This window comes from Eleutherodactylus coqui, chromosome 6, assembly GCF_035609145.1.
Source record: "Eleutherodactylus coqui strain aEleCoq1 chromosome 6, aEleCoq1.hap1, whole genome shotgun sequence".
NCBI classification, from domain to species: domain Eukaryota; kingdom Metazoa; phylum Chordata; class Amphibia; order Anura; family Eleutherodactylidae; genus Eleutherodactylus; species Eleutherodactylus coqui.
Genome location: NC_089842.1, coordinates 73,917,580 through 73,944,564, shown reverse-complemented (window position 1 = coordinate 73,944,564; position 26,985 = coordinate 73,917,580). Strand labels below are relative to the sequence as shown.

At 41.9% G+C, this 26,985-nt stretch overlaps 1 protein-coding gene across 4 annotated transcripts in view; it reads left to right on the top strand.

Annotated features, from left to right (window-relative positions):
* Positions 1-26,985, top strand: part of CADM1 (cell adhesion molecule 1) — a 330,056-nt gene that overhangs the window by 292,110 nt on the left and 10,961 nt on the right. For 2 of the 4 annotated variants that reach the window (XM_066606988.1, XM_066606986.1), the window contains one exon: positions 5,799-5,831. The exons of the other annotated variants lie outside the window; for them this stretch is intronic. In XM_066606988.1, coding sequence (XP_066463085.1) covers positions 5,799-5,831 — 33 coding nt within the window. The remainder of the gene's footprint in view (positions 1-5,798; positions 5,832-26,985) is intronic. 4 annotated transcript variants of the gene reach the window in all.

Sequence of the window (26,985 nt, the reverse complement as noted above, 5' to 3'; positions counted from 1 at the left end):
AGTTGCTATGATACAATAGGCCAAACCATATGGATGGTAGTAGTTTAAGCCTCGAATGCATTAATCTGCAAAAGGTAAGTGCAGATCACAGGATAGGATGTGGAAGGTGGAAGGGGGGGGGGTGATCCCATGATCGAGGATCTCTTTAAAGTAGTTGCCCAAATGTGAGGCAACTTTCTAAAAATCAATCCAGGCCTCTTAAACAATAAAACCAGTAGTACTTACCCAACCTCTGCCCTGCCGAAGCAGCACTACAGCCCCGCGGTCCTTCCAGTATTTGTTGTTGAACGGATATCACCTAACCCCTGCAGCCAGTAAAAGGCGCATACTGAGGTGTCTTTCTCCTGGCATCACCACTTAGATGCTAGAAGTCATAATGCCAGGAGAACGGCACTTGACCATTTGCAGCCTATGATTGGCTGCATTGGTCATGTAGTATTCGGTCAACCAGGATCGGGAGGATCACTGGGCTGCTACACTGGATCACCTGGGCAGAGGATGAGTAAGTACCTCTGCTTTTCTAGTGTTAACAGGCCTGGGTTGATTTTTAGAAAGTTTCTCCCGGACAGTCCCTTTTAGAGTCGCTCATAAGAGGGTCATCTGACCAGCCTATCTATTATATGGTCTGTTATTCATTTGAATGGCCTCCTTATAATATTAGTTTTTCCCTGCAGCAGCTATTTGGTCGAATGGAGATCTGCTCACCGTCTCAACCAGACCTGCAGTAACAGGATAGCTTCTATTAAAAAAGTAATGAGAAAACTCGTTATAGCTGGGTGCAGTCTGAATTATCAGGCAGGCTGACCGTTCCACCTCCTAGCAACCGTACAAAACATTATATTTGATTAGATTTCCTTTTTTTCCCCCCATTTCCTGCATTGGTTTTTAATACCGTAGAACTGTTCCCATCTGCAATTACTTTTGTCAAACTTTGTATACGAAGTAATTGAAAATAATTAGCGTTTTTGTTACAATGACACATCCCTAGTGGCACGGTAATATTACACAGGTGTTTGTACAGCGCTCACCGGGTCAAGTGGTTTATTTATGCTGGTTCCTGTAGTGCATGGTAATTTCACGAGGGCATATTTGCTTAATTAAAGAGATTTTCAAGCGTGACCGAGCTATTCTGAGTTTCTGGACTGTAGATCTGCAGTAAATTGCAGCGTGTGCTTCCTTTTCATCCTAAAAATGCATAAGGAGGCTGAGCGGCGCGGTTATGATAAATGATGCCATATGTAAATGACTCCTTGCTTATCGAGCCCGTGTTTATTTTCAAAGCTTTTTCTCGATGTGGAACCTATCGGTCAGTAAAAAACAGCGTACAAAGAGATGTGAGATAATGTAAAGTGTGAAAGTCTTAAGCAAACTGAATGATAAAGCGCTGCGGAATATGTCGGCGCTATACAAACATCATCATAATATATAATGCATTTCTGTAAAACAGTGGGGCGTAATAAATTATTATCAGGGTGATATATTCATACAGCCCTGTGCTGTCCAAAAAATTACAGATGCACATGTCTGAATGGGTCCTGAAACTTAGAAAAAAGTGGATGAGGAGGGGGTTCAAAATAACAAACTTTAAGTCATACTCACCAGTAACTTTACCCCTGGGTCCATTGCAGCAGCTCTGGTCCACACGGCTCTGTAACAAGGATGTTGTTGCAGCGGTCACACCCCATTCGTGGTTCATGTGACCGTTGAGCTAATTGGAGGCTTCTGTGGTCAAATGCCGACCATGGCAGAACCACTGCTGGAGCCTGTGATTGACTTAGAGGTAAGGTCCAAAATAAGTGGCTGCAGCAACGTCCCGGTTACAGAGAGCGTGGACCACCACTACTACAATGAAGCCGCTAGACATTTTACAGATGAATCTGCCTTAGTTTGTTACTTTGTGCCTTCCCCAGTCCTCAGGCACCTTTATCTGTATGTCAGAAAACCCTTTACAAGGGAACCTCTCACCACCTTGGAGCTGATGGCACCAATGGCATATATAGAACAATATATTGAAGAGAACGGCAAAGGTTTTTTTGTTAAAGCCTCTAATGCCCGGATACCTTAAAGTGAGGTTTAACCCTCTCCAATCCACTGTCTAACGTCTAAAGACAATATGATTTAAGGCAGTACAGCTCCGATGTTGGAAGACGTCTGTCAAGGTTCTCTTACTGTATATTGCCAGCCTCTCTGCTGTCAGAGCCTATCCAATGTGTCACCTCATGCAGTACTGGCTTTACCCAGCATGTAGCGCCGTTCTGTAACGGCAGAAAAAGAGTAATCTCCCTAGAAAAACCAGGATACAAATTGGATTGGAAAGGGTTAATCCTTCCTGTGCTGTATGATAATGAATCTTGAACAGTGCGGTAGGCAGGCCCAGACTGTCTCTGCTTCCCGCAGTGCCCTCAAACCCCCTAAACATTCTTTCTCTGATTGATAAGTGATGCGAATGATGATATCCACAGTTGCACATGAGCCATGAGAACTACGGACTGGCGCATGGGCAGAAGAGTTAGTTGTATCTGCCCACAATAGGGCTAGATGATCCTTGCATGCGCCAGTCTTTGCTTGTGCGATACATGGGCGGGTCTGTGGATGAACTACAGGTCATCCACGTCTCCCACCAATCACATAGAGAATGGCCAGGGATTGGAGGATACTTCAGACAACAGAGATGGGCCGGTGCTGCCTAGGTAACTAGATAATAACTAAAAAAGCAAAAACCTTTGCCACACTCTCTAATGTATTGTTCTTTACATAGCATTGGCGTCCCCAGGTTGGGGATAGTCTCTGTTGTGCATTCTAAGGACTCTCTTCCAGATGTCCTCTATGATTGCAGGTCTTTCCTACTTAATTGATTGTGACATAGGAAAACAAAGCCTTTAGCTAAAGGGAGCCTGAGTAGATGAATTACTACTGTTGGAAAGTTATTTGCGCCCTTCTCACCATGTAAAAAAGTAACTGTCCCCCTTGAGGTACCTTTACAGGGGGCGATTATCGGACAAATTCGGGCAATAATTGTCTTGTATACGTACAGCCGCTGTCAGGGCACTGACCAAGTAATCGCTTACTTGTCGGAGTTGTTGGTTTTGGCTGAACTAAAAACCAAGCAACTGTCAGACCGTGTAAACAGGAGCAACTGTGAATGGAGGCGGGTGGGTTGCAACAATCCCTGGCAACTCCACCTCCATTCATAGAACGACAGTCGCTCGTGTGTAAAGCACAGTAGTCTGTGAGAGGGCTGTTGGACGCTCATGTGCCCGACCATTGTCCGATGTATAGGTACCATTAGTCAGTCACTAGACCAGTGTCAATTGATCTTGGCTATGTCGTAGCTGCTTTAAAGAAACCATACTAGGTTTGGAGAACTTCCTCTATGGAGAACCCTGATCATGGACAATCTCCAAGCCAATTGAGATGATATGAGAACTTACTTGAATGCAGAACTCTTTAGACAACTCAGGTCCGATCATATCTTGTGTAAAGTAATGGAACAGGCTATGATACCTGCGGTGAAACATGATGGTGTTGATGTGATGGCTCGAAGATACCTTGCTGCCTCAACACATGCACAATTTGCGTTTTTTGAAGGAACCATGAATTCTACTATATACTTCTGAAGAAGATTGCCCGTCATCTGTTAGTATAAATGTCTTCTGTACTAAACCACATCTACAATGCCTGAAAAAGAAGTAAACTTAAAGTTCTAGCTCAAAAGAGATGCCTTTTCTAGATCTGAAATGAACAATTCATGTAGAAACCCGACTGTTTTTGAATCAAAGCAACTTTGCAATGAAGAGTGAGCTAAAGTTCTTCCATCACAACATCGAGGTGAACTCTAATTACTTGCAGTTATTGTTGCTAACAGCAGTGTAATATGTTACTAAATTTGTAGAAGAGGCTACACAATTTTATGGCTGCCTCCCTGTTGATCCTCCGATTTTTTTGTTTTGTTTTTTTGAGCCCCCATATTTGCCATCTATGATACTTTCAGAGCCTGATACTAGTTCACAGAGTGGGTGTTCTCCATTGCCTGATACCAACTAAACCTTGCATCAGCCATTGAAACTAAGTGCTAGAGACCATCCATTGGACAGTGAAGTAGTAACAGGAGAGTTTGCAAGTGAACAAGGCTCAAACAAAAGAAAAAACACCGGAGTAATTAGAAGGAACCCGGCTGTACCACTGTGCATCCTGTTCTGCTTGTCAGATGAAGTGGCAGGTCCTCTCTGATAAATTGGTTATATTTTTCTATGGGTGTTATGCCTTTTGGAGAACCTTGTACCTGAAATATATGGCGCAATAATTCAAGGTACCAACTGTCTAGCATAACGTTTGTAAAGGTTATTGAATGTGACAGATTTGCAACACTGGGAGATATCTGGAAAGGGAAAATCATTTTTGTATCAGTGTAAGTATAAGAAAAAGAGTTTGCCACCTGCACATCCCATTTTATTGGTTGAGGCCGTCTAGACTGCCATGAGCGTGGTTATGTCCCATCCATACCGGGTAGATCATATGGAAAGTGATAATGAGTTGAAGCATTGAACTTATCATTCGGGATGTGACAAATGGCAACTGCATGTATATACATGACATTCGTCCAAGTTGAACTCTGTATTCTCACTGGTAACTATACGAAAACAATCAATATAACGCTTTTCTAAAAATCTTTCTAGAACACTGTTAATAAACCAACTTGAAAGTGATGGCCTTTAATGAATCGATATACTGTATGTTCATGAGTATTTTACTACTTCTATGTGCAGGGCAATGTGGTTGTCCATGGTCAGTAAAAGAAAAAAATCCTGCCATTTTTTTCCAGAAACAGCGCCACCCTTGAGCTCTATGTGGTATTGCAGTTTAGTCAATTTCAAATTTTCAAGTGTCATATCAGACCCAACCTATGAACAAGTGTGGTGCTGTTTCTACACTAAAAGCATATTTTTTGCTGTCTAATCTTGGACACACTCTTTAAAGGGAACCCATCAGCTCTGTTTTTCTTCTAAACAGTCACCATGCCATATTACATGAATTAATAATGTTTCTAAACCTGTTCTGGTATACTACATCCCATAAAGGTGAATCTCAGAAATCACTGCATTATCTGTACATTACCATTAAAGTGTCATCAGGGTAGTATCCACATCTGGAAGAATTATGCAGTCTGGGCTCCTACCTCACCTCTTCTGGCTTGATAGACATCACCCTGACCCACTATGTCACCAGTCACCCCGGTAGGCTTCACCACTGACAGGTTCCCTTTAAATTCAAGTTGTACCTTTGGGCTGCGACTAAAAAGGGGCATTCTATTAATAATATACTAGGTAACTGTTAGCTATGTAATTCCATCATATGTCGTATAAAGTAGGATCTTCATGATAACATGTACATAGTCATAATCGATATATATCTAACCGTATGATCACACAGAGTATTGTGCAGCCAATTGTGTACAAGTTCAAAAAGTTGCAGAATTAAATGAAAACATGTATATAGTAATGCTAAGAATAAAGATATAGTAAAAATATATAGTCTCCCCAAGTATTGTACTATTAGGCCCCACTGCCCATAGTTCCTTTGGTCCTAGAAGGTTGTGCTCCTTTCAGGACTGGAGGTAAGTGTGAGGTGTCTCTCTGGTGTATGACTGTCACGTTCTCCCTTGTCTTACAAATTCAATGCTGTGTGAGATTCATTATTGCTTGTGTATTATCTGTTCCCTTTATTTTGTCCCATTTTTCCCTTTTTTTGCATGCTGTTCCTTCCGTTTCCTCCCTTCCTCCTCCTCTTCCCGTGTGTAGACGCAAGTGCAACGACAGAGCCTGCAGTTCACGGTTGGTATCAGCTTTCTGTTCTCTATTTTTCAGATGCCAACAAGCCATGCCAGTTATGTAAAGGGATCATTGAACGTATCACTTATAGGGTTTGGTGTTGAGGAAGATGGGCATCCATTGGTTATAGCCCATTGTATATATTCTAGGATTGACCATTGTATAGCCATCTACGGTCCGAGGGGTGGGTTCTATGGTCCGTTTCTCCTTTCATTAGCAGATCCCTTCACAATGTCCGGCCTGGCTTGTTGCTCTGTTTGGTTTGTCTTGTCTACATTCTGGTCCTTTCCTGAGACCTGTGCATGAAATGCATGACTGCACTAATGGTTTATGAAGCTGGTGGGATCTGCAAAGGGCAAGGTGAAATGTTGAGTCTTTAACAATTTTGGTGAAGTCTTTAGATGATTAGGTTAAAAAGAAAAACTATAGTAAATGTGTTTACGGTGTCTTCCTCAACTTCATAAAATGCTGTAAAGTGAGTTCAAATAAGTGATCTGTTGGGTGAAGGTGCAACTAAGAAACGTAGTGGAATCTTCAATAGATAGCTGCTGAACTTAGGAGTTTTAAGTCGGCCCTATACTTCAAGATGTCTTTCAGCAGAACGAGCGTTCCACAGTTTTTCTTTCCGACTCCCCTGCATACACATGTGTGGTCTTAATGGAGAGAAGGGTGTAAGCTGCTGAAGGACTCCTTTAGTGGTGGCTTGTCCCCTTTGGAGAACAAAAGGATTGTGTATGTTGGAATTCAGCTTGCCTGACCTTCCTTTTTCCTGACATCTGCTGTTAGAAGGGAGTCAGGACACTACTTTGCACCATCATACACATTAGATGACTCATGTCAAACACAAGGCCCACGGGATGAAACTGGCCTGCCACCTCATTTTATATGGACCGGCAGCCATGCAGCAACCTAACATGTACTCCAATCACCCAACCTGCAGCTCCGGTCCAACGGTGGTAGTGCAGTCTAAACATTAACCTCTTCCCCCTGGTGTCTGTGTGCGCCGTCCTGTACGCAGCGCGATGCCGAGGGAGGAGGTCAACAGGGATATAGGGCTCAGCAGTGGAGCTGATGGCTGGGTGAGTGCCTGTAGAGATGTTGGCCAGCAGAGGCCAAAAGGAGAAATGCTATTACTACTGGAACTACTGTGGGGGTCAGTATTACTACTGGGGCAACTATGGGGGTCACTTACTACTGGGGCCACTATGGGAAACCCTATTACTATTGGGGTCATTTTTAGTACTGTGGCCACTATGGCGGTCAGTATTACTATGCAGTCTTACAATTACAATTGGCCCTTTGAAGGCAACATCAGGCGGATGTGGCCCTCAGTGAAAAGTAGTTTGACATCCCTGCATTAGATGGTCATCTAGCCCAACCAAAATCTGCAAGCTAAACCACTCATCTAATTTAATGTGTATGGCTAGCTTTAGTGGCCATACATGTTAGATATATGCACGCCAAATTCGGATTTCTCGCAATATAGGCTGACAATCTAATGTGTATGCCGGTCTCCCTACTTCTCTCTCATAATAAAGTCGGGGGCAAGAAGGGGGAAGAAGAATCCATCATCTTGAATTTCAATATGCCCAATAATTTGTACCCACAGGCTTTTTCTCTTATGAATAAACATGCATGATTGACCGAGTGTGCATGTTAATTGTGGAATCAAGAGGAATTGCCGTCAGATAAATTGGCATTTAACTGACAGCTATCTTACAAAGGTATTCCAGGACTTTTTAAAATTTATTGATTACTTATCCTTAGGATGGGTCATCAGTATCAAATTGATAGGAGTCTGACACTCGGCACCCCCTCTGATCAGCTGTTGGTCAAAGTACTTATGCACTGAAAGTAGCACAGCTCCATACATGGTGCAGTGGCCTGGACTGGTACTGCACGCTTAGTGAATGGGAGAGACCTGCAAAACCATTTTAGGTGTTCAGAACTGTTCCTGTTCTGGCACAGCTGATTGGTCAGGGGATGCAGGTATAGGACCCCCACTGATATGATATTGATGACCTCTCCTAAGGACAAGTCATCAATAAAAGAAGAAAACTCCGGAATACCCTTTAAGTAAGTATATGGCTACCTTTTTTGAGATCTCTATCTGATTCTATAGTGTATTGAAGCACACTGGAGTTTTTAATTATAGCAATCAATCAGGTCTCTGATCTCATTTATAGAAACACTTTTGAGAAATTAATGGAACAACCCGATTGGTTGCTATGAGCAACTGCTCCTCTTTTCTCCTGCATCAGTTTTGATAAATCTCATGTTGTCCTTGCATTACTTGTTATTCTCTCCTTTGTTGCAATCTCAACGTCAAGAACCTGAAGATGTTCTTGGCAATTACAGTAACTGAACACAGTATTTATTTACTGTGTAGCAAGGTATAAGAAAGTGTATCGGAATCAGACTTACATTTTTGTAGCGGCTTCACACCATTATGCTGAGCTTTTAGTGGAAAATGTAAGACATGTCTGGTAAATGGACTTTTGCTGTTAACTCAATGGACAAGTGTGGCAATGTCTTCTTTTGTTCCCTCTTTTGGGATACTTTCCTTTCGGGATGGGTGGGAATGAGAACAGATCTATCAGTAGTAGTGAGAACTTTGTCTAAGAATTGCTGGGCATGGCAAGAATATTGTTGATGTACTTCCCACCATTTAGCCCCTCTTTTCTTTATACTCTCAAACCCCCTAATCCCCAGTACCCTGTTCCATTAATTAAAGACTCTTGACGCTGAGTGATGATTGGAAACAATTGACGACCGCAGCCTCTTTATTAGCAAATATGAAAATGCTGAACATTTTATATCAAGTTATCATATTCAGTATCCAACAGTCAACCGAACGAACCACCACAGACTGCATACGAGAAGGCTGCTACAACAGAGGAGGTCAAAGATGACCATCTATCCTGCAGGGGATCCTCAGGGGAGCGACAAATCTGTCCTGGGTACTGCCCACTCAATTAGTACCCATTTCCCAAGACTCCCATGACAGGAACCATACCATCCATGAATCAGATTACTTATTAACAAGGGGTGACCATGCTTCCGATGGCCTCCTTAGACACCTAATAGAGTGCCATCCATGACCACTACCTCGTGACAAGGTCAAACACAAAACCCTCACCACCATCGGGAGATGTTCTTACCGGGCGGGACTGAAACCCTTCCTCTGCCCCCTAACCACCAATCAATTTAAACCGTGCAGCATTTATTAAACCACACCTAACAAATTATTAACCCAGTCATGTGGGGCCTGATCTATGCTGCGCCCGATGTGGCTCTCGCGTTGCGTGCCATATTTTGTGGTGGAAATGTTTTGCTATGTACATGTAGCAGTATGTATTACTGTCTTACTTTTCTCACATTTTAAGTGATGCCTTCACCTTTGGGGTTATTGTTCTGAATATATTAGGAAGTTGCTTAAACAGCAGAATAGCGGATTCACTCCTGATACAGGTAGCTGCAGGAGCCATCTGAAAATAGAGCAGGGCAGCTGAGGGCGGTTAAGAAAATAGAATGCTTGGTTACTTAATATGCTTTTCATGCCTGGTAAATATTCAGTACTTGAATGAGGCCTTAGATCTGCCTGGCATAGCTCCACTTCTACTTAACTGTTAACACTGGGAACTTTTGTTGCAGGGCAGGTAATTTGGCTTCTGTACTGTATGTTAAAGAGAATGTGTCCTCAGAAAATGATTTATTGCATACATTTTTGTGTTAAACTTCTTTTTTGTCTTTAGTCATTTTTTATTAATTTTTGATGGCACGATCTATATAAAAAAAAATCCTTAAATTCTGCAGTTTACACTCTGATCACTAAGCCCAATATTAGTCTTGATACATCCTTCTCTGTAGAGAAAACTTTTCAGCAGTCATCTCCTTATCCTCACAGACAGGATTATAATGAAAGGCAACACCTATATGGATAGAGAACACAGGATGCAACATTCACAAAAGGTGATGGTCACAGCTCACCTTCTACCCCTCCTTGCATAATGACCTCTACACAGGTCACTGAGCATGCTCACAGAACTCTCCCATAGAAGTCAATGCCCTACCTCCAGTCTATTGTGTGAATGATCCCTGAGGCTGCTCCAATGCACATCTCCAAATGCTGTTAATTGCAGCTCAGGAAAGATGGCCGCCCCCATAGTCATATGTGTGACCATAATACGTTTGTGTGAAGTCTCTCCGAGGCTGTATTTACTCTGGCGAGTGCGATGCCGGTCAGTGAAAAACTGATTTTCCCCTGCGATCTCACCACAGCTTTCCTGCTTGTACAATAGGTTTTTAGATTAAAAACTGTGCAATTGGCATCAGATTTACCGCACTTTTTTTTATCATGTGTGGAAAAATTACACGTCATTCCAATAGGAAACTGCTTGAAAAATGTCTCATACATGAAAATCTCTTGGCATGCAAGTGCAATTGCGTTTTTATCAAACTCCCAAAATTAAGGGGCGATTCGCAGCAGAATTCCAGACAAATAGGACACGCCGCTATTTTTTGATCTCAAACTATCGTTCTGAGAGAAAAATCGCTCGTGTGTATTAACCCATTGAAATCAATGAGTTCTTTTCCCGTGTGAGTTCTGTCCGTCCCATAATCAGGCAGAGCTTGTGCGGGAAAATTGCCCGTGTAAACACACCTTGAGAGTTTGTGGATGTTTGTGTGGAATTGCATCAAAATCCACTGCATGTTTTGCCCTGCGGATTTTGGTGTGACAACGCACCAAAACCGGGAAAAAAAGGTGCATATATTGATATGTACTTTGTTGCGGTTCTGCAGCAGTTTTCACTCTTTTGTGGTTGTGTGGTGACAGCGTATTATGTGCACAGATTTCATGAGCGCAATACGTTGTACCAATCATAGGCTCCCACAGTGCCGCTCACACACATTACGCCAAATACACTCGAAATAAGGATCGCAAGAGCGTTCTATCCTGGCACTTATTGTGCATGCATACACACCAAGATGGCGATTGCGGCGTGCAGCAAGTACACAATGCTATTGCGCGGTTGCTACGCGACTATCTCGCATTACGCTTGTGTGAAGCCGACTGTAATTGTGAAATTCTGCTGCAGGTCCACGTAAAAATGGTACAGATTTTTATATAGATTTTTGTGCAGCTTTTACGCACCCTAAAGAAGGATGTAGATGTCAGGACCAGCGGCTCTCGGGGTCTCCGTGCCCTCACCGCCGGTCCTATCACTCGGGCTGCCAGGGGTGTGGTGCAGGGGAGCCCCAGTCTTTGTGACATCCCCTGGCTGCTGTAATCCTGGACACTGGCTCCGAGCGTGCGCTCCCGTCCTCAGGGAGCGAGCGCTTAGGTAGCCGGGTTGCTGGAGACGCGGCAGGTGCCATCCCGCGCCACGTCCCAGTTGCCATGACACCCGGGCGTGCTTGTTCTGCCTCTGCCTGTCTTTAGCAGGCGCCGGAGGCTGTTTCTCCTGGCATTCTGTGATTGGGTCCTACTGCTGGCAGGCTCCCCGCCCCAATCAGCTGCTGGGGCGGGAGTTCTGACAGTATTTAAAGTGCTCAGTTTCCTTCTGACCTTGCCAGTGTATGTTTGGTCTCCAGCTACACCCGCGTTACCTTGAATTGATGCCTTATTTTGACTCTCTTGCTTTGGACCTGACTTCGACTTCCCCTGACCTCTTGCACCACGTTCTCTCCTGTTACTGACCCGGATTGCCTGACCTGCTTTAGTGTTTGTTTGTTTTCCGGTTTTTGTCTGTGAGTCTGACTCCTGACCCGGATTCCTAGTGAGCCTAAGGACTATCACCTTGTTGTCGCCCTAGGGCCTAGCCTAGGGGGGCAAGTAGGTAGGGACAGGGGTTGCGGGTAGGACTAGGGACTTCCACCTGCCCGGACTCCAGTCGTGACAATAGATGTGTCCTTCCTTACCTCTCCTCTTAACGTTAGATCGCTTAAGATGAGTGGCTTGAGATTAACCAGCTTTGACAGTTGACGAATTTGCGTTACTCTGTCGGGGGGTGTTTACGTAAAATGTACTGTAGGCAATTATGAAGCTGGAGATTTGTGGCCGGTAGCGCGGGGGGCGCATGTCGGTGGTAATGTGGCTTTTGTACTGTATATTAGAGAAGGATTCCGTATCTTCCTGTGCGTTCTATTTCCTGCATTCCGCTCCTGTTTAGTAGGACGTTGCGCAGTGAATCCGCCAGCGTCTCAGCACCTTCATCTAATTAGAATGTCTGAGGTTTGGAGACACGTTCCCCATATATACATTGTGACATTCTGTCTGTATACATTAATTTCCAGATACAGTGAGTCTGCGGAGAAGTTTAATCAGGAGGAATTTATCAGCATCCTCTTGTATAAATGATACACTCGCTGACAGTTTGCATTCCTCCTCCTCCCAAGCTGGAGAGGATTTATTATTATTGGTTTGCCAGCATTGGCTTTAATCAGGATTCCTCACATGCACGATTGCCTGACCTCCTTCCTTCTACCCTCCTTTTCTTGTCGCCACTTCCAGCTCTCACTTTCTCCTTCTTCTTCACCGTTCCTGCTGCACCGCGCTTTTATTTTTAACTCTTTACCGTTGAATTTCCTTTCCGCTCCTTATTTTTACCTTGTTATTTTATGCTTTTAGTTTTCTCGTATCTCTACAGTCTCATCATTTCACACAGTATTCTTAAAATCTCACATTTCCCCTACCCATCATAGGGCTAGGTGTTACGGCTTCCATTACAGAAATGTTCCTGATGACGGACGCCATACCACCTAAACTGCATTTATTCATGTAAATGTAATGTATGAGTCTCCTTCTGTGCCACTGCTTCACTGGTGGACAGACGTTCTATATAGTTATACAGTGACTTGCAGAAGTAGTCAATCCCCCATGGTGTTTTTCCTGTTTTGTTGTGTTTTTTACCAGGAATTAAAATAGATTTTTGGGTGGTCTGTACTGTTTGAGTCGTACAACGTGGCAACCACGTTGAAGGTGCAAAATCTTTCTTACTGTGACACAGGCAGAGCGAGCCGGGATCGTTCTGTACCACCCACCTCCATTTACAGTAAACGGACCAAAAAAAATCACAGAAAAAGGGAATATAAACAGAAAAAGAAATCACTAAAGCGGCCATATACTTACCAATGTACTAATACAAGAGAGCAGTGATTGATGTTAGTGTACAGACCAACAAGTAAACGAGGACCCTTGACGTGGGTTGTGAGCTTGTGTGTTTTGGCCAAAGTATCAACTGATAACTTGCATTTATCGGTATTTTATCAGTAAAATGTAGTGCTGCTTTGAATGCTGGGGGAGCCCAGGATGCCAGTGTGGTTCACCTATGAGGTGCAGGGCAGCCCTCCGGATTGAAACATAGTGTCATTGATAGGCTGTATGCCTGCATGGTGCACTTATATGTACCATGTGGCCTGACAGTCTGTATATGCCTTTTTTGTGCAAGAATAGTACTAAGCAGCCACCCCCCTCAATATAAGGAAGGTGTGTGAGTGGCCGTTCTTCAGTACCTTGCACCCATGTAGTGCTCCTCCAGTTTGGCTGTCTGCATGTTGAGGGATAAGTGGTGTTTATACCTGCCCTCTTGTATTAGTACATTGGTAAGTATATGGCTGCTTTCAGTGATTTCTTTGTTTGTTTATATTCCTTTTTTCTGTCATTTTGATATTCTTTCTGTTGTATTATATTGGATGTAATAACGGTGCTCCATTGAATATCCAAAGTTTGGGATATTTTTTATAACCCAACCCTTATCTGCACTTTTCCACAACTTTGTTTCTGACCAGGTTGGTCTTGGTCTTCATGTTGCAGACTCGGGGGCTTTCAGAATACGCTACATCATATAACAGATTATGCAATATATTGATTACACACAGGAGACCTTATTCAACTAATCAAGTCAGGTTTTTTGGTAATTTTGTCGGGTCCATTACATAAAATGTAAATTTCACTTTAATTCCAGGTTGTAGTGCAGCAAAACAGGAAAAACATAAAAGGGGAGTGTTCAATAGTTTTGCTACTTTGATAAGCAGAACAATAACACCCAGTTGTCAATTTATTCATAACTTTTTAGTAGGAATAACAGACGAATGGCACAATGCACAGTTCAAAAGAAAAGAGGCTTCAGAATTGTTGTTTCAGAGGTTTTACTACTGTAGACCTATTCGGAATGGCTGCAATGGGATGATCACACTGTATGAGGTGGCCGAAAACAGCTGAGCGCAGCTAGGTTACGCTGTTCTATGCTGTTTGCCTGACTTCCATCGTGTTAGTGAAAGCCATAGATTGGCTTTCAGAAGTATGTCTTTGGGTTTCCAGATTAGTTTGAAATATATTCGGGTCGAGAAATAACTTGCAAACCACTCACAACCGGATGGGATTTGAAAGTCATCTGTTTTAATCAATTAACATGCAGCCATTTATATAGAAGCGCATGCCTCACTTGTAAAAAGTATAATTTATAATTCATTTATTACCATTGGCTTATAAAACTAAACCCGAATATTAATATGCATGATAAACTATTAACATGTGAATTGCCAAACAGACTTCTCCCAGGCGGAGTGGCACCGTACATGATAGACTTCTCATAAACAAGGGTACAGGAATATTTAGCAATACGATGTTTAGGAACAAATGAGAACAGGCCGCTTCGACCCCGGGCCTCTGAGTCTGCTTTCTCATTCTCTTCTTTGGAATGTTCTAAGCCATCAAGGTCCTTTTTATTCTTTAGCACATTTTTGCAATTCTTAATAAACGAAAAATGTACAAGAATGTTAGAAACATTCAAAGTGGAAGAAGCATACAAAGATGGATAGAAAATGGAGTCCTATTCACTTCCCTAACAATTGACTTATATGAAAGCTATCCTAACAGCATAGCCAATCCCATTGGACTGTTGCCATAATCCTGGCCATGTAGTACAGTCAGGTCTGGGGCAGTGGGACCCACACATATCTGACTTTTATGGCATAAGTCTGAGATGGGAACACCCCATTAAAGCAACTCTTCAATCCCAGACAAAACAAATGATCACATTGCTTCTCTGTCTACCTGATGCACACTGTGCGTTGGTACAACATTGGCCAATACACGCTGCTCATGAATGTACAACGCTTCTCCCATGAGGTCATTTTCATTTGTCTGGGACCAGAGAGTGGCTTTAAGTAACTAAACCCACTTGAGCTCCCAGCACATGTATTTTATTATCATACTAATGTTCCCCTACCGCTACTGTAGGTCAAGTACTAACAATCTGCCTAATAAGTACCAGTTTTCACAACTGTGACATGTTTATTACGTAAGTCGTAGTGTTTTGAAGAATGGCATTCAAAAAGAAAAATCAACATTCATGCAAATATCCATTAAAGTGACTCTCTGGTTTCAGGACAAAACTCTGTCCCGGGACCGGAGGGCGTGGGAAGGATACTACCTGCAACTGTTCTTCTCTTTTGTCCCTCCAATCTGTGAGTTCAGGGTTCCGTTTTCAGCCATCCAAGGTGGCCAACACAATCTTCAGACTACCTAATCTCCACAGTGCATTGGTATTATTAGACCACCAGTGCACTGTACCTGCTCTCTGATTGGCCAGCATTGCTCACATTATCAGCACTGGCCAATCGGAGAGTAGTGCATAGTGTGTACTAGGTAGTTAGAAAATTGCTGCTTATTATGGACGGACCCTGAAACTAGCGGATCGAGGATCAACAAAAAAAAAACAACTGCAGGAAATATACTCCCATCACACCCCCCACCCCTGCCTCCCCCCGCCTGCTCCTGTCCCAGGGCAGAATTTTGTCCTGATAATGAAGGGTCACTTTAAAGGAGTTTGTGAGATTAGAAAAAACCTGATTGCTTTCTTCCAAAAACAACACCACTCTTGTCTATGACATGTGTCTGACTTTGAAGCTCAGTCCTATGTAAAGGGCCACTATGGTGATTTTTTACAATTCTTCCATGATGTAGTTATCTCCCCATTATTTATAAGTGAGGAAGTATTACCTTAGTTAGCTATTTCTCTCTGTCTGAACCTTTCGGCTTCTTTTTCCATAGCTAGTCATGTAATCTCACTGATGACCAACCCAGATCTGTTGCTATGATGACTAAAACTAGTCAGATTCTTAGTTTGCGTGATTTGGTTGCATGAATCCTACCACAGAACCTGCCTACGGGGGGATATAGGCTCTCATATCACAGTTACTGGTGATAATCACACAGCTCCTGTCACACAGTTGTAATAGAGGAGATTACAGCTGATCCTTCTCTCTGTATACTGTAGCTTATTTAGGTGAATATAGAAGGTAATGATAAATAAACTATTCTCCATGCAGGCAAAAATGGTATAGCCTTAACTAATGCTGTACTGATGCATCATGGGATAGATGTGAAAGTGAAAGTAAAATATCTCAGTATCAAGATTGTGCCTGATAGGGGGCTGCAGGGAAGTGCTAGAATACATAGAGGAGGCATCGAGAGTGTGACAGGCAATCAGGCGGTGGGCATGAAAAAATATGTTCTCACTGGAGTGGCCCTTTAATTAGGCGAATGAGGCTGCAATATCCGACAAAGCCTATAGAAAAGAATGGCGCCATTTTTAGAAGAATGTGCTCAGGTTTTTTTAGTATTAAAAAATCCAATTATTTTGTAAGTACCTTGTAACCACTCTGCAAGCTTTACAGTACTCTCAGGATGTCCTCCTGCATAATTGCATGATTTTAGTATGTAGCATCTTGGCATTCTGTGCACAACCAAATTATTGCATGATGGTAAATGCCGGACCCCAGTATGTCGCCTTGTTTACTCCCTTCTCCTTGTGTGTTTGGTATGGTTTCATTTGTGAGTTTGTCACTGTACGGGAACTTTATGTTGAGCATACCGTAAAATCTATTCCTGTGCTAATAAACCTGCACGTAGGGCGCATGCATATATGTTTTCTCTGTTTGTTACTTGGGTCTACGGATCTGTCCAAACCTTCAAGTGGGATCCTGATTATATGCTTATAGGCCAGCAGTCTCTATTGAAGTATCGAATGTCGGATTGTAACATTGTTCTTTGTTCTATTTTAACTCAGTTTGGCTCAAGTTCTTGATGTGCGGTTTCCTTTATGTCCCATTTTGCAGATTCTGCTCTCCGTCTTCTCTATTGTGCTCTTTATGCTGTCACTCTCTTCTTTTTGTCCCCTAACTAACCTGGTCGTCTTTGTACTTCATTCTTACTATTGCTTCTTTTCTAGCATGTGCTCTTTTCTACATAGTCCTGCTGGGCATTATGCCCTTTGCATTATCCTATGTCAGCTCATTGCTCTGCTTTTCATTATAACCTGCTGTGTTGACTTGGTCCTATTCTTACTTCTTCCGAAGATCCACTTCATGCACTATCCACCTTTCTCTTACTATCTATCCTTCTCTCCTCTTTCTTCCCAGTGCACTCTGTACCTGTACTGGTAGTTTGCCCTACTAGTCCGGTATCATCATGATCACAAGAAATGGTTCATCTTTTGGTTTTTATCCCTTTCTTCTGGCCAGAGATTTGCAAATCGTCCACATTTCTCTTGTACTTTGACTTTTACCCTTGTTGTATCTTAAGGGCTGTGCATCGTTGATTATCTTGATGTCTCTGTTCTTCATCTTCCAAGACCTCTTTATATCATCCATTATCCCACTAACTATTCTTCTCCCTCTTTGCCTTGCATGTGTGTACATGGGAAGTCCCCAACCTTTCTCTCAACTTTCATTACTTAATCAGTCACAGCCAGCCATTTTACCCACATCCTGCCAATTGTGTGACCATAATTCCAAGAGCCATTAACTCTGTATTAAAGGAGTTATCCGGGATTTAAAGAGTAACTAGACTTTTTGCAAACTTTTGATTTGTCAGAGCAACATGTCAAAAGTTTTGATTAGCAGAGATCCCATTGCTGAAACGAGAGGCTGCAGCACTCATCCGAGCTCTTTGCTTCTTCGTCTGTCTTCCTTGCTCACCAGCTCCTCTCGGCAGCTGAAAATGGACTCCTATAGGTTCATAGACAACTATGTATTTGTCTCCCGAGAGGAGTCGATAAGCAACGAAGACAGCCAAAGGGGCATAGTTCCCGGGTGAATGTTGCAGCCCCCTCAATCAGTGGGGGTCTATGCATCTGGGCCCTGCTGATCAGAACTTTGGACCTGTCGCTCTGACATGTCAAAAGTTTCTCAAAAGTGCCGTTACTCTTTAAGTACTGATGAACTATCTTTAAGAAAGGTAATCAATATCATATCATTAGGGTTCTGACTCCTGAAAACCCAGCCAAACTTCTATTTGAAGAGGCTGTGCCGCTTTGGTGAGGGCTGCAGCCTCCTCATTGTATACCAGTGCCCCTGTCTGTAATCCTGGTGGCCCATACCCTTTGCCTCTACCCATAGTTGAAGTAAACATATCTCAAGTTGTTGAGGCTGGTCTACCGCTAGTCTATTTTCCTACAGAACTTTATAGTAGTGTATACCCACTAAATCTAGACTCCACAAGAACCATTGATGTATATGTTATAGCGGAGACTTCTACTTATGACGTTTCACAGTAAGACTAGAACCAGTAAGACCATTATCAGCAGCCTCAAGAACCAGAGCTTAGGAAAGACTTTCCTACGTTGTCCTCACTTCATTCAATGTTTGTTCTTCTACTGCAGACCATCTACCGCTCCCTTCTGCTTTCATCTTTCCTCCGTGAGCTGTACTTATTCTTCATTGCTGCTTCACAGTTCATCACGATGTCCTTTAACACCTCAGATTCTAGGAGCTGGGAGATAAATCAGTTTTGTGTGATGATAAGTCTTAAAAAAACGGCACACTACAAGGAACATTTTAGAATGTGCTTTTTAATGAGTATATGTTTCCTATGAGAGATAATTAGGGAAATTCTGAAGGCAAACTATCCATTAAACGGATTAGTTTGCCATTTTATTACAATCCTGGGGGTTGTGTTAACATCAGTAATATATTTATACTGTTAAACAATCTGGGGCACAAATAGCTACGTGAGGGAATAACGTACCCTCATTGATTGTTTTAATTTACACATGTAGAAGGCAGGAGCTTCACACAAACCTAAGATCTTGGCTACAATCTCCATTACTTATTTGTAGACTCAAGTACAAAAAGCAGGTCAGGTAGGATTATTACACAATTATGGCTCCATACAAGCTCCTAGGTTTTACAGAACCATTATACAGCATTTATAGAAGTCTACAGGGTCTAACTGCATCTTCATATGCCTCAAATTCCTTGCCTCATATGCCTTATGATAGAAAAACCTTATCCAAGGTGCTTTCTGCTTTCATAATACAGAGAGATTCTCCCTTAGAAGTATTGGGGCAGATTTAGTAGACCTGTATAATAGTTGATCGTACAACCTTAGACTAGATGGTAGTGTTGAGCAAACCGAACCAGAAGAACTGTGTTTCAGGTAGAACTTTGCAAAATGTTTTTTCATCGTTAACCCAAACCAAGCTTTAAAGGGGTTGTCCCGCGCCGAAACGGGTTTTTTTTTCAAACCCCCCCGTTCGGCGCGAGACAACCCCGATGCAGGGACCTAAAGAAAGCTTACCGGAGCGCTTACCTTAATCCCCGCGCTCCGGTGACTTCTATACTTACCGGTGAAGATGGCCGCCGGGATCCTCTTCCTCCGTGGACCGCAGCTCTTCTGTGCGGTCCATTGCCGATTCCAGCCTCCTGATTGGCTGGAATCGGCACGTGACGGGGCGGAGCTACACGGAGCCCCATAGAGAACAGGAGAAGACCCGGACTGCGCAAGCGCGGCTAATTTGGCCATCGGAGGGCGAAAATTAGTCGGCACCATGGAGACGAGGACGCCAGCAACGGAGCAGGTAAGTATAAAACTTTTTATAACTTCTGTATGGCTCATAATTAATGCACAATGTATATTACAAAGTGCATTAATATGGCCATACAGAAGTGTATAGACCCACTTGCTGCCGCGGGACAACCCCTTTAAGCAAAGTTCTGCTTGATACAAGGTTCCTCTGGTTCGGTTCGCTCAACAATAGTCCTGAACACTGGTGTATAACACTATCTAAGTGCCATAAAAGCCCTGTAGAACACTATCAGACATTAATAGCTCTTAAGAGTATTATACAGGGCTTTTATGGCTCTCAGACATTGTTATCCACCAGCTTTAGGAGTTTTGGTGAACGTCTGTTTGGTTCAAACTAAACATTTTGCAAAAGTTCAGCGAATCGCCCGAAACAAAGTTTTCAAAGGTTTAGTCATCACTACTAGACAGTCTTCAAATGCGCCAGTTTATCACAGTGACCAATGCTGATTGATAAATCTGGTACATCTTGAGATACCTTTGTCTAGCTTTTATACCACCTATTAGTTGACTTAGCTTACACTAGTTTTTGCATCCAAATTTTCATGCCTTTTTTGTTGCACAATGTCTTAGTTTACGCCCTCTTTTATACTCTGCCTTGCTCCCCTGATGAACTATGGAAGAAAAACTATTGAAACTTGTCTAAAACACATAATAAAGGAGATACAAGGCATATACGACAACTTTTGCTATATTTTGCACCAGGAAACTGGTGCATTTGCAATAGTGACTCTGCCCCCTTGTTTTGGGGTAGAATATCTCCCTAATGCAGTGCAGGTGGAAGCACTATACTGCGGCACCAGAAGTGTCTTTGGGTCTGTAGCGTGCTGTCGTTTCATGAGCTCTTGCTTTACTTAAATTTATCGCAGCCAGCAGACTGCAACGAAGAGTAGTTAAAAGTGGTTACACTAATCCCGCACGATCCATGAGAAGCAAAGTCAAAACTGCAAATATGGTCCAGATTTACAGAAGTTATCACTAAAAATAAGAGAAAACTTTCTGACATGGGCCGTCTAGACAAAATACTTCTATTCCTCCCTGCACCATCCCACATGTAGATATGGAGGGAGATTAAAATATGGCTTGGTATAAACAAGGCTCAGTCTCTCACAGCAGTTTGGAGTAATGTGAAGAAGAAAGAAAATCAATGAAGGTAGTAATTGGGGAAGATATGGGCTGAAATATATATTATACTTTTTGAAGAGGGTCAGCTTGGGGATTTGAATTATTTTTGCATGGAATACGAGGCAAATGACAGTATATATTTTAAAGCTTACACTTGAGAAGTGTGCTGAATTACAGTAGGGTTTAGCGGGGCAATATGGGTATAGTGGGGTAATTTGAGTACAAAATATGTTCTCTATTATAGAACTTATCAAAGGCACTCCATTTTTTCGGTTGATTTATGCCTAGTAAAGATGAGCGAGCACCCAAATGCTCGGGTCTGCGTTATTCGAGTCGAGCTTTTTGTAAAATTTAAGAGCTCTACTCGAGTAACGAACCCCATTGACTACAATGGGAGACTGGAGCATTTTTGTATGTGGGACGCCGGGCGCCGAGCTTTGCTTTCTTTTTTTTCTTGTGTTCTCTTTCTCTCTCTCTTGTTCTCTTTCTCTCTCTCTTGTTCTCTCTCTCTCTCTTGTTCTCTCTCTCTCTCTTGTGTTCTCTCTCTCTCTCTCTCTTGTGTTCTCTCTCTCTCTCTTGTTCTCTCTCTCTCTTGTTCTCTCTCTCCCTTGTTCTCTCTCTCTCTCTTGTTCTCTCTCTCTCTTGTTCTCTCTCTCTCTCCCTTGTTTTCTCTCTCTCTCTTGTTCTCTCTCTCTCTCTTGTTCTCTCTCTCTCTTGTTCTCTCTCTCTCTCTCTTGTTCTCTCTCTCTTGTTCTCTCTCTCTCTTGTTCTCTCTCTCTCTCTTGTTCTCTCTCTCTCTCTTGTTCTCTCTCTCTCTCTTGTTCTCTCTCTCTCTCTTGTTCTCTCTCTCTTGTTCTCTCTCTCTTGTTCTCTCTCTCATCTTTCTCTCTCGTTATCTCTCGCCAGCCAGCAAATCTGCCATTGACACGCACATTCAAATTTCCCCAACCCTGGGGTGATTTTGATGTAATCACACTTTTGCCTGCCATTTGTGCACCAAAACTATGATAGAACATTCTAGAAGGTCCTCTTGCTATTCTATCTATTGCTACAATAGAATAAAAATGTTTCAGAAACAATAGTTGGGTAAGAAGAGATGAGTGCTAACAGTGCTGTATTTTATACCCATATTACCTCTTCCCCATGAAACATGAGGCTGGGTTAGACATAGAATTGCATTTGTTGAATCTTATATCAAAGCATAGAATTAGAAAAGGGTGGATCGTAAACGTATATAAAGGTGTTCATTAATTAGGCCATACTGGGAAAAGGGTTTAGGCCTTTGTTACACAGTATATTATGCCGCGGATTTGACCTGGACTAGCATCAAATCTGCGACAAAGAAGTGATGTATTGTAATGGAAATTTGCACCGTAGTCTCTATGGGTATGGGATGCAAGAAAAAAAGGGAACTATTGCTTTTTTAAGCAGATTCTATGTGAAATCCATTTTGGGTTTTCAGCATACAGAGTAGCCCAAATGCATTGAGGATAATGCAATCCGCAGCTGCGCTAATGCCAATCGGTAGTAGAAATCTGCAATGATTTCTGCTACTGTTCCCCATTGAAATCCACATTGTTTTTTTGCAGATTTTATCATCTGAACATACCCTTAGAATAATAAGTAATGCGATATATTCTAGAAGCACAGAAGGAGATTTCATTTAATAATTAATGATATATATAACATTGTAAATGAAAAATCTGGATATGTCGGAAATGATTTTTCTGGGCCAGTTATGACATCTTCACACTTTTTGTCTTACAAAAACACTGTAACCAGACATTTGTTCATAGCAAGAACATGGATGAATGTCACGCCTTCATTAATTAGAATTGGAAGAGATGGTAAATACAGTTAACTATAGATATTGAATGTATTCTAGAATTCATAAATGCCCAATATTCTGGGGTATCCGGGCTATGTGGATAAAGTACAGCTGCACCTAAAGAGCGAGGAATTTCTATATGGCCAATAGTAGATTATTAGAAATACATATGCATGCTTGGCCAAGCAGTAAGGGTATGTTTAAGCAGGTTGGGGGATAGCGGTCACATGAATGAGTGATAATCCAGAAGCTCACATTCAATATCCTGTCCATAGAGCAACCTTTACGAAAGAGCTACATGAAAACAAACCTTACTTACTATTTCTGCCTTTGTGAAGAAATGGGCACAAGTACATTTCTTTATAAGTCCTTTTATTTTAGTTATAGTTCTGAAGAACCCCTTTAACATTTACATCCATCTCGCGGCAATGTTCACCATTTTTCAACAAATGTGTCCCGAAAGACGCTATTTCCTAAATTGCTGCAGCTACATTAGCTTGACCTGTAATTACGTTCACACATCAAACTCCAGGCCCTATCATTGTATTTAAAGAATACACTGTTTGTCATTTGCATGATAAAAAGGCCGTCCCGATCTATCTGAGCCATGGAATAGTGGAAAATCGAGTGGTTTTCTTTTGTGTTTGTACATGGTGGGTTGTTACATTTATATTTTCTGTGTTCTGCATAGTAGAGCTTCTTAGTAAAGGTTACAGCTCAGATTTAGTTACTGGGAAATAAGTTTTCGGACTCATGTAATAGAGGTAAAAACTATGGTTTCCCCAAAAATATATAGTATTATGTAAATGAATGTAAAACTCGCAAAGTAAAGCCTGAGCCCTATAATAAAGAACGATAGGCTACCTTCCAGCACATGTTCTTGACTGTTAGGTATCCTACATCCCCCCCACGTTTTCCACCCGAATGATATCGTAGAATAACTAACCCATCATTTGGCCTATTCAACTCTATATGTCATGTGAAAAGCAACACCATTGGGGTCCCAAATCCAAGAGAGTTGGTAGTGAATTCTGAAAGGCCAAATTTCCAAGTAGAATAGTCCTCCTGTGTTGTTAAATCGCAACACTTTTAAGACGTTGAGAAAAGTTGACTAGACCCTACATGTAGTATCTAATGTCTGTGTATTGCCCATGTAATATCCAAAGGCTACAAACAATACAATAATCAACACTAGTAAAAGTGCCTGAGGCAAGCCCTTCAGGTAAGCCACACCGTTGACTGCTTGATGATGTGCTGATAATTTTTTGATGGTCTTTTGACTGATTAATAAGGGTCCTTTTACATCGGCAGATCAATTACCTCTAACGAATGTTGATTGATGATACAGTCGATCGGCACTCATACTTACATGCATTTATATGTTTTAATAATCATGAGGTGTATTTCATTAATATGATAGTTTGTAGTATTGTTTGTTCCACACACCCACTCCCCTCATATAAATTTTACTATAAGTGTCACAGGAAGTGATGCGATACAGAGTTCAGGATACAAAGTGGACACTGGACATACAAACAAAGATATTTTTATTAAACCTGATGGCAGCAGAGAAATATGCTTGTGCAAGTATACTAAAGAGTTGGTAAATGTTAAATAACTTCAACATTTCATCTTACAGTTCTGATTATCCCTAGCTATCACAAGGCTTAGTGTACCCATTATACAATTTACGGTGAATGAACACCATTACAATAACATTCTCCATACAGCAAACTCTATCGCCAGAAGAAGTAACATGAAGAACTAACTCAGAGGTGGCAGTATGCCAGTCACAGTCTCATTGTGGTTGCAATTTTTGTGCAAGAGTGAACTGGATGTTTACAAAAACTTGTTTTTATTAATTATCAGGTTATGAATAATTAGAACACATGTACAAATAATGAACTTTTATTTATATATTTTAGTAATGTTACATAATAAAGAGCGGGGGTAGTACGAGATTCTAGGAATGCTAGAATTGGAAGGGGTCTGTGAGACTCCATGTCCAAAAGTTGCAGCAAAGCTGTGTCTTATCTCCAGTTATAATAGCCAACAAATGTGCTTGTATCCAGCTTTATGGCATGATATTTCCCTATCTCTATCTAGCAGGCCTGCTTACTATCTCATGCTGTTTACTTGTGTGCACACACTTGTTTTTTTTTATTTGGGTCCATCCTCACTTATGTCTCCGAGGAAAAGGATTTCTAACAAACCTTCCTGGTTCCTATTCTGTACTGTCACAGCATACTGCAGCACTCTCTCAATGCTCTGGTCACTACTCTGGGGTCAAAACTCAGTTCAGCAGGGTTGGCTTACGGGGTACAGGGGCAGCTCAGGTAGTGACAAGCAGCATCTATAGTCACTGAGCTGTTCCCTGTCTCATGCAGCTGCACAATATTTTTTGCTGCTCGTCTGGCCCCCTTTAATGGCACGCAAGCAACAGTTTTCTAGCAGTGGCTTCCCTCTGCATCCCAGGCCTCAGTCTTGCAGCTCTCCACAGTGGCTCACTCTCTGTGAAGAAGCACATTCAGAACCCAGGCTAACTCTTATGTTCTGTTTCCTCCCCCAGGGACAGGTGACCTGCCCTGCCAATTAGTGAAATAATCATGCGTAACAGCATTTTTCCTGTCATTTCTCCTACTGACCACTAGGTGGCACCAAAGGATCAAATTCTTATAAAATTTGCATTTATTATATTATTATTATTGCAGGAAAATTCCTGTGGAATTACCAAAGTGCAATAAACTACAAAATGCACATAACACTCTGCTACCCCTCTACACAAGCAACTGGCAGTTGCTAGTTTACAGGAAGGAATGTGCTCCCGACTGATGACTATTTTTATGTCATGATAAACGATGCGATCAATGTCAACGGAGCAAATTATTATTTGTTGTTTGATTGCTGCACATTTACATTGGGCAGCGATTGTAAACAATTTTTCGAGCAATTACCAGCCCATGTACCAGTATAACAATATATGTCAGAAGGTAACATCGGAGGGTCTGTGAACTGGGGTGGTAATAATTAAAGGGATTCAATGGCACTATGCTCTCCCACGTAGGCTTAACTAGAATGTGGTGTACCCATAAAAAAGAAAAAAGTTGAGGAACATCTATTATTACGAAAGGAAATGTATAAAAAAAAATTGATGACCTTCCTTCAAGATTGCTGATCAGCAAATTGAAGTGGCATTCAGTAGCTGGGTTCACTTCCATGGGACAATGCTGCAGTACTCAAAATGGCCACTATAAATAGTATGTGGTTTGAGTACAAACAGGATTGTATGCACATGTAAATATTGAAGAAGCTGCACCGCTTGCACAAGCGCCATGGCATCTTCAATCAGCTAATTGCCCAAGCTCCCACTTGGTGAGGTCCCACTGATCCTGAGGACAGACCATCAGTTTTCTTAAAGCTGGACAACCCAGTTTGTCTTTATTACAAAACCCGACTAAGGCTTAGTTTGCAATACTGTTATTTTGGCATATCTTTTTTTGCAGAAAACTGAACTGTACAAAGGAAGTAAAACGGGTGAAAATAATTGCTTTCCATTTTTTTCACCCTTCCATTTACTACAGTGTAAAAAGTAGGACCTGTCTGCGTTTTTGTTTCAATGCAAAAACCATCATGGAGATGGAAAATTCAGAAATGTGACACAAGTGCTTTGCTTCATTACAGATATACACATGCGTACATATAAAAAGGCAACACAAAACTAGAGTTAAATTCCCAATAATAAAAAAAAAAGAAATGCCTCTTCAGATCTATTCAGTTATGCCTGAGGAAGAACCAGAAGTAGGTTTGAAAGCTCGCTATAGTACCATGCCTTTTTGTTAGCCATTCAAAAGTATCATATCTACAAGGTTACTTTGTTTCTCTTACTGAGAATAATCATGTGTTGCCTAGGTCACATGTAACTGGTAATATGCTTTTATTGAGTCATACATTTTATTTTGTACCAGTTGAGCTAATGTTTTAGCTGTCCCTATATCCTTTACAGCATATCTCTGCATACATCACACCCAATCATGGCAGACTATAAACAAACATGTAATTTGTTTTTGCAAGGTTGGAGCTGCCTGGAAATCGAAAGTATACTCACTGTTATTTGTAACAATCAGACAAAATATACACATTGGTTTTCTCATGGCCTTGAGAGGTTGCAGTATACTTGTAACCACTTGGACCATGGGATAACCAATGTAGATAATTTGTGTGATTGTCTTGTTGAAACCGAGAAACTTCAAAGCAAAAATATCCAGTCTAGCGCTTCACGGGATGAAGGAAAAAATAGGGTGTATATAGCCACACCAAAACGCGTTTCACCCCTC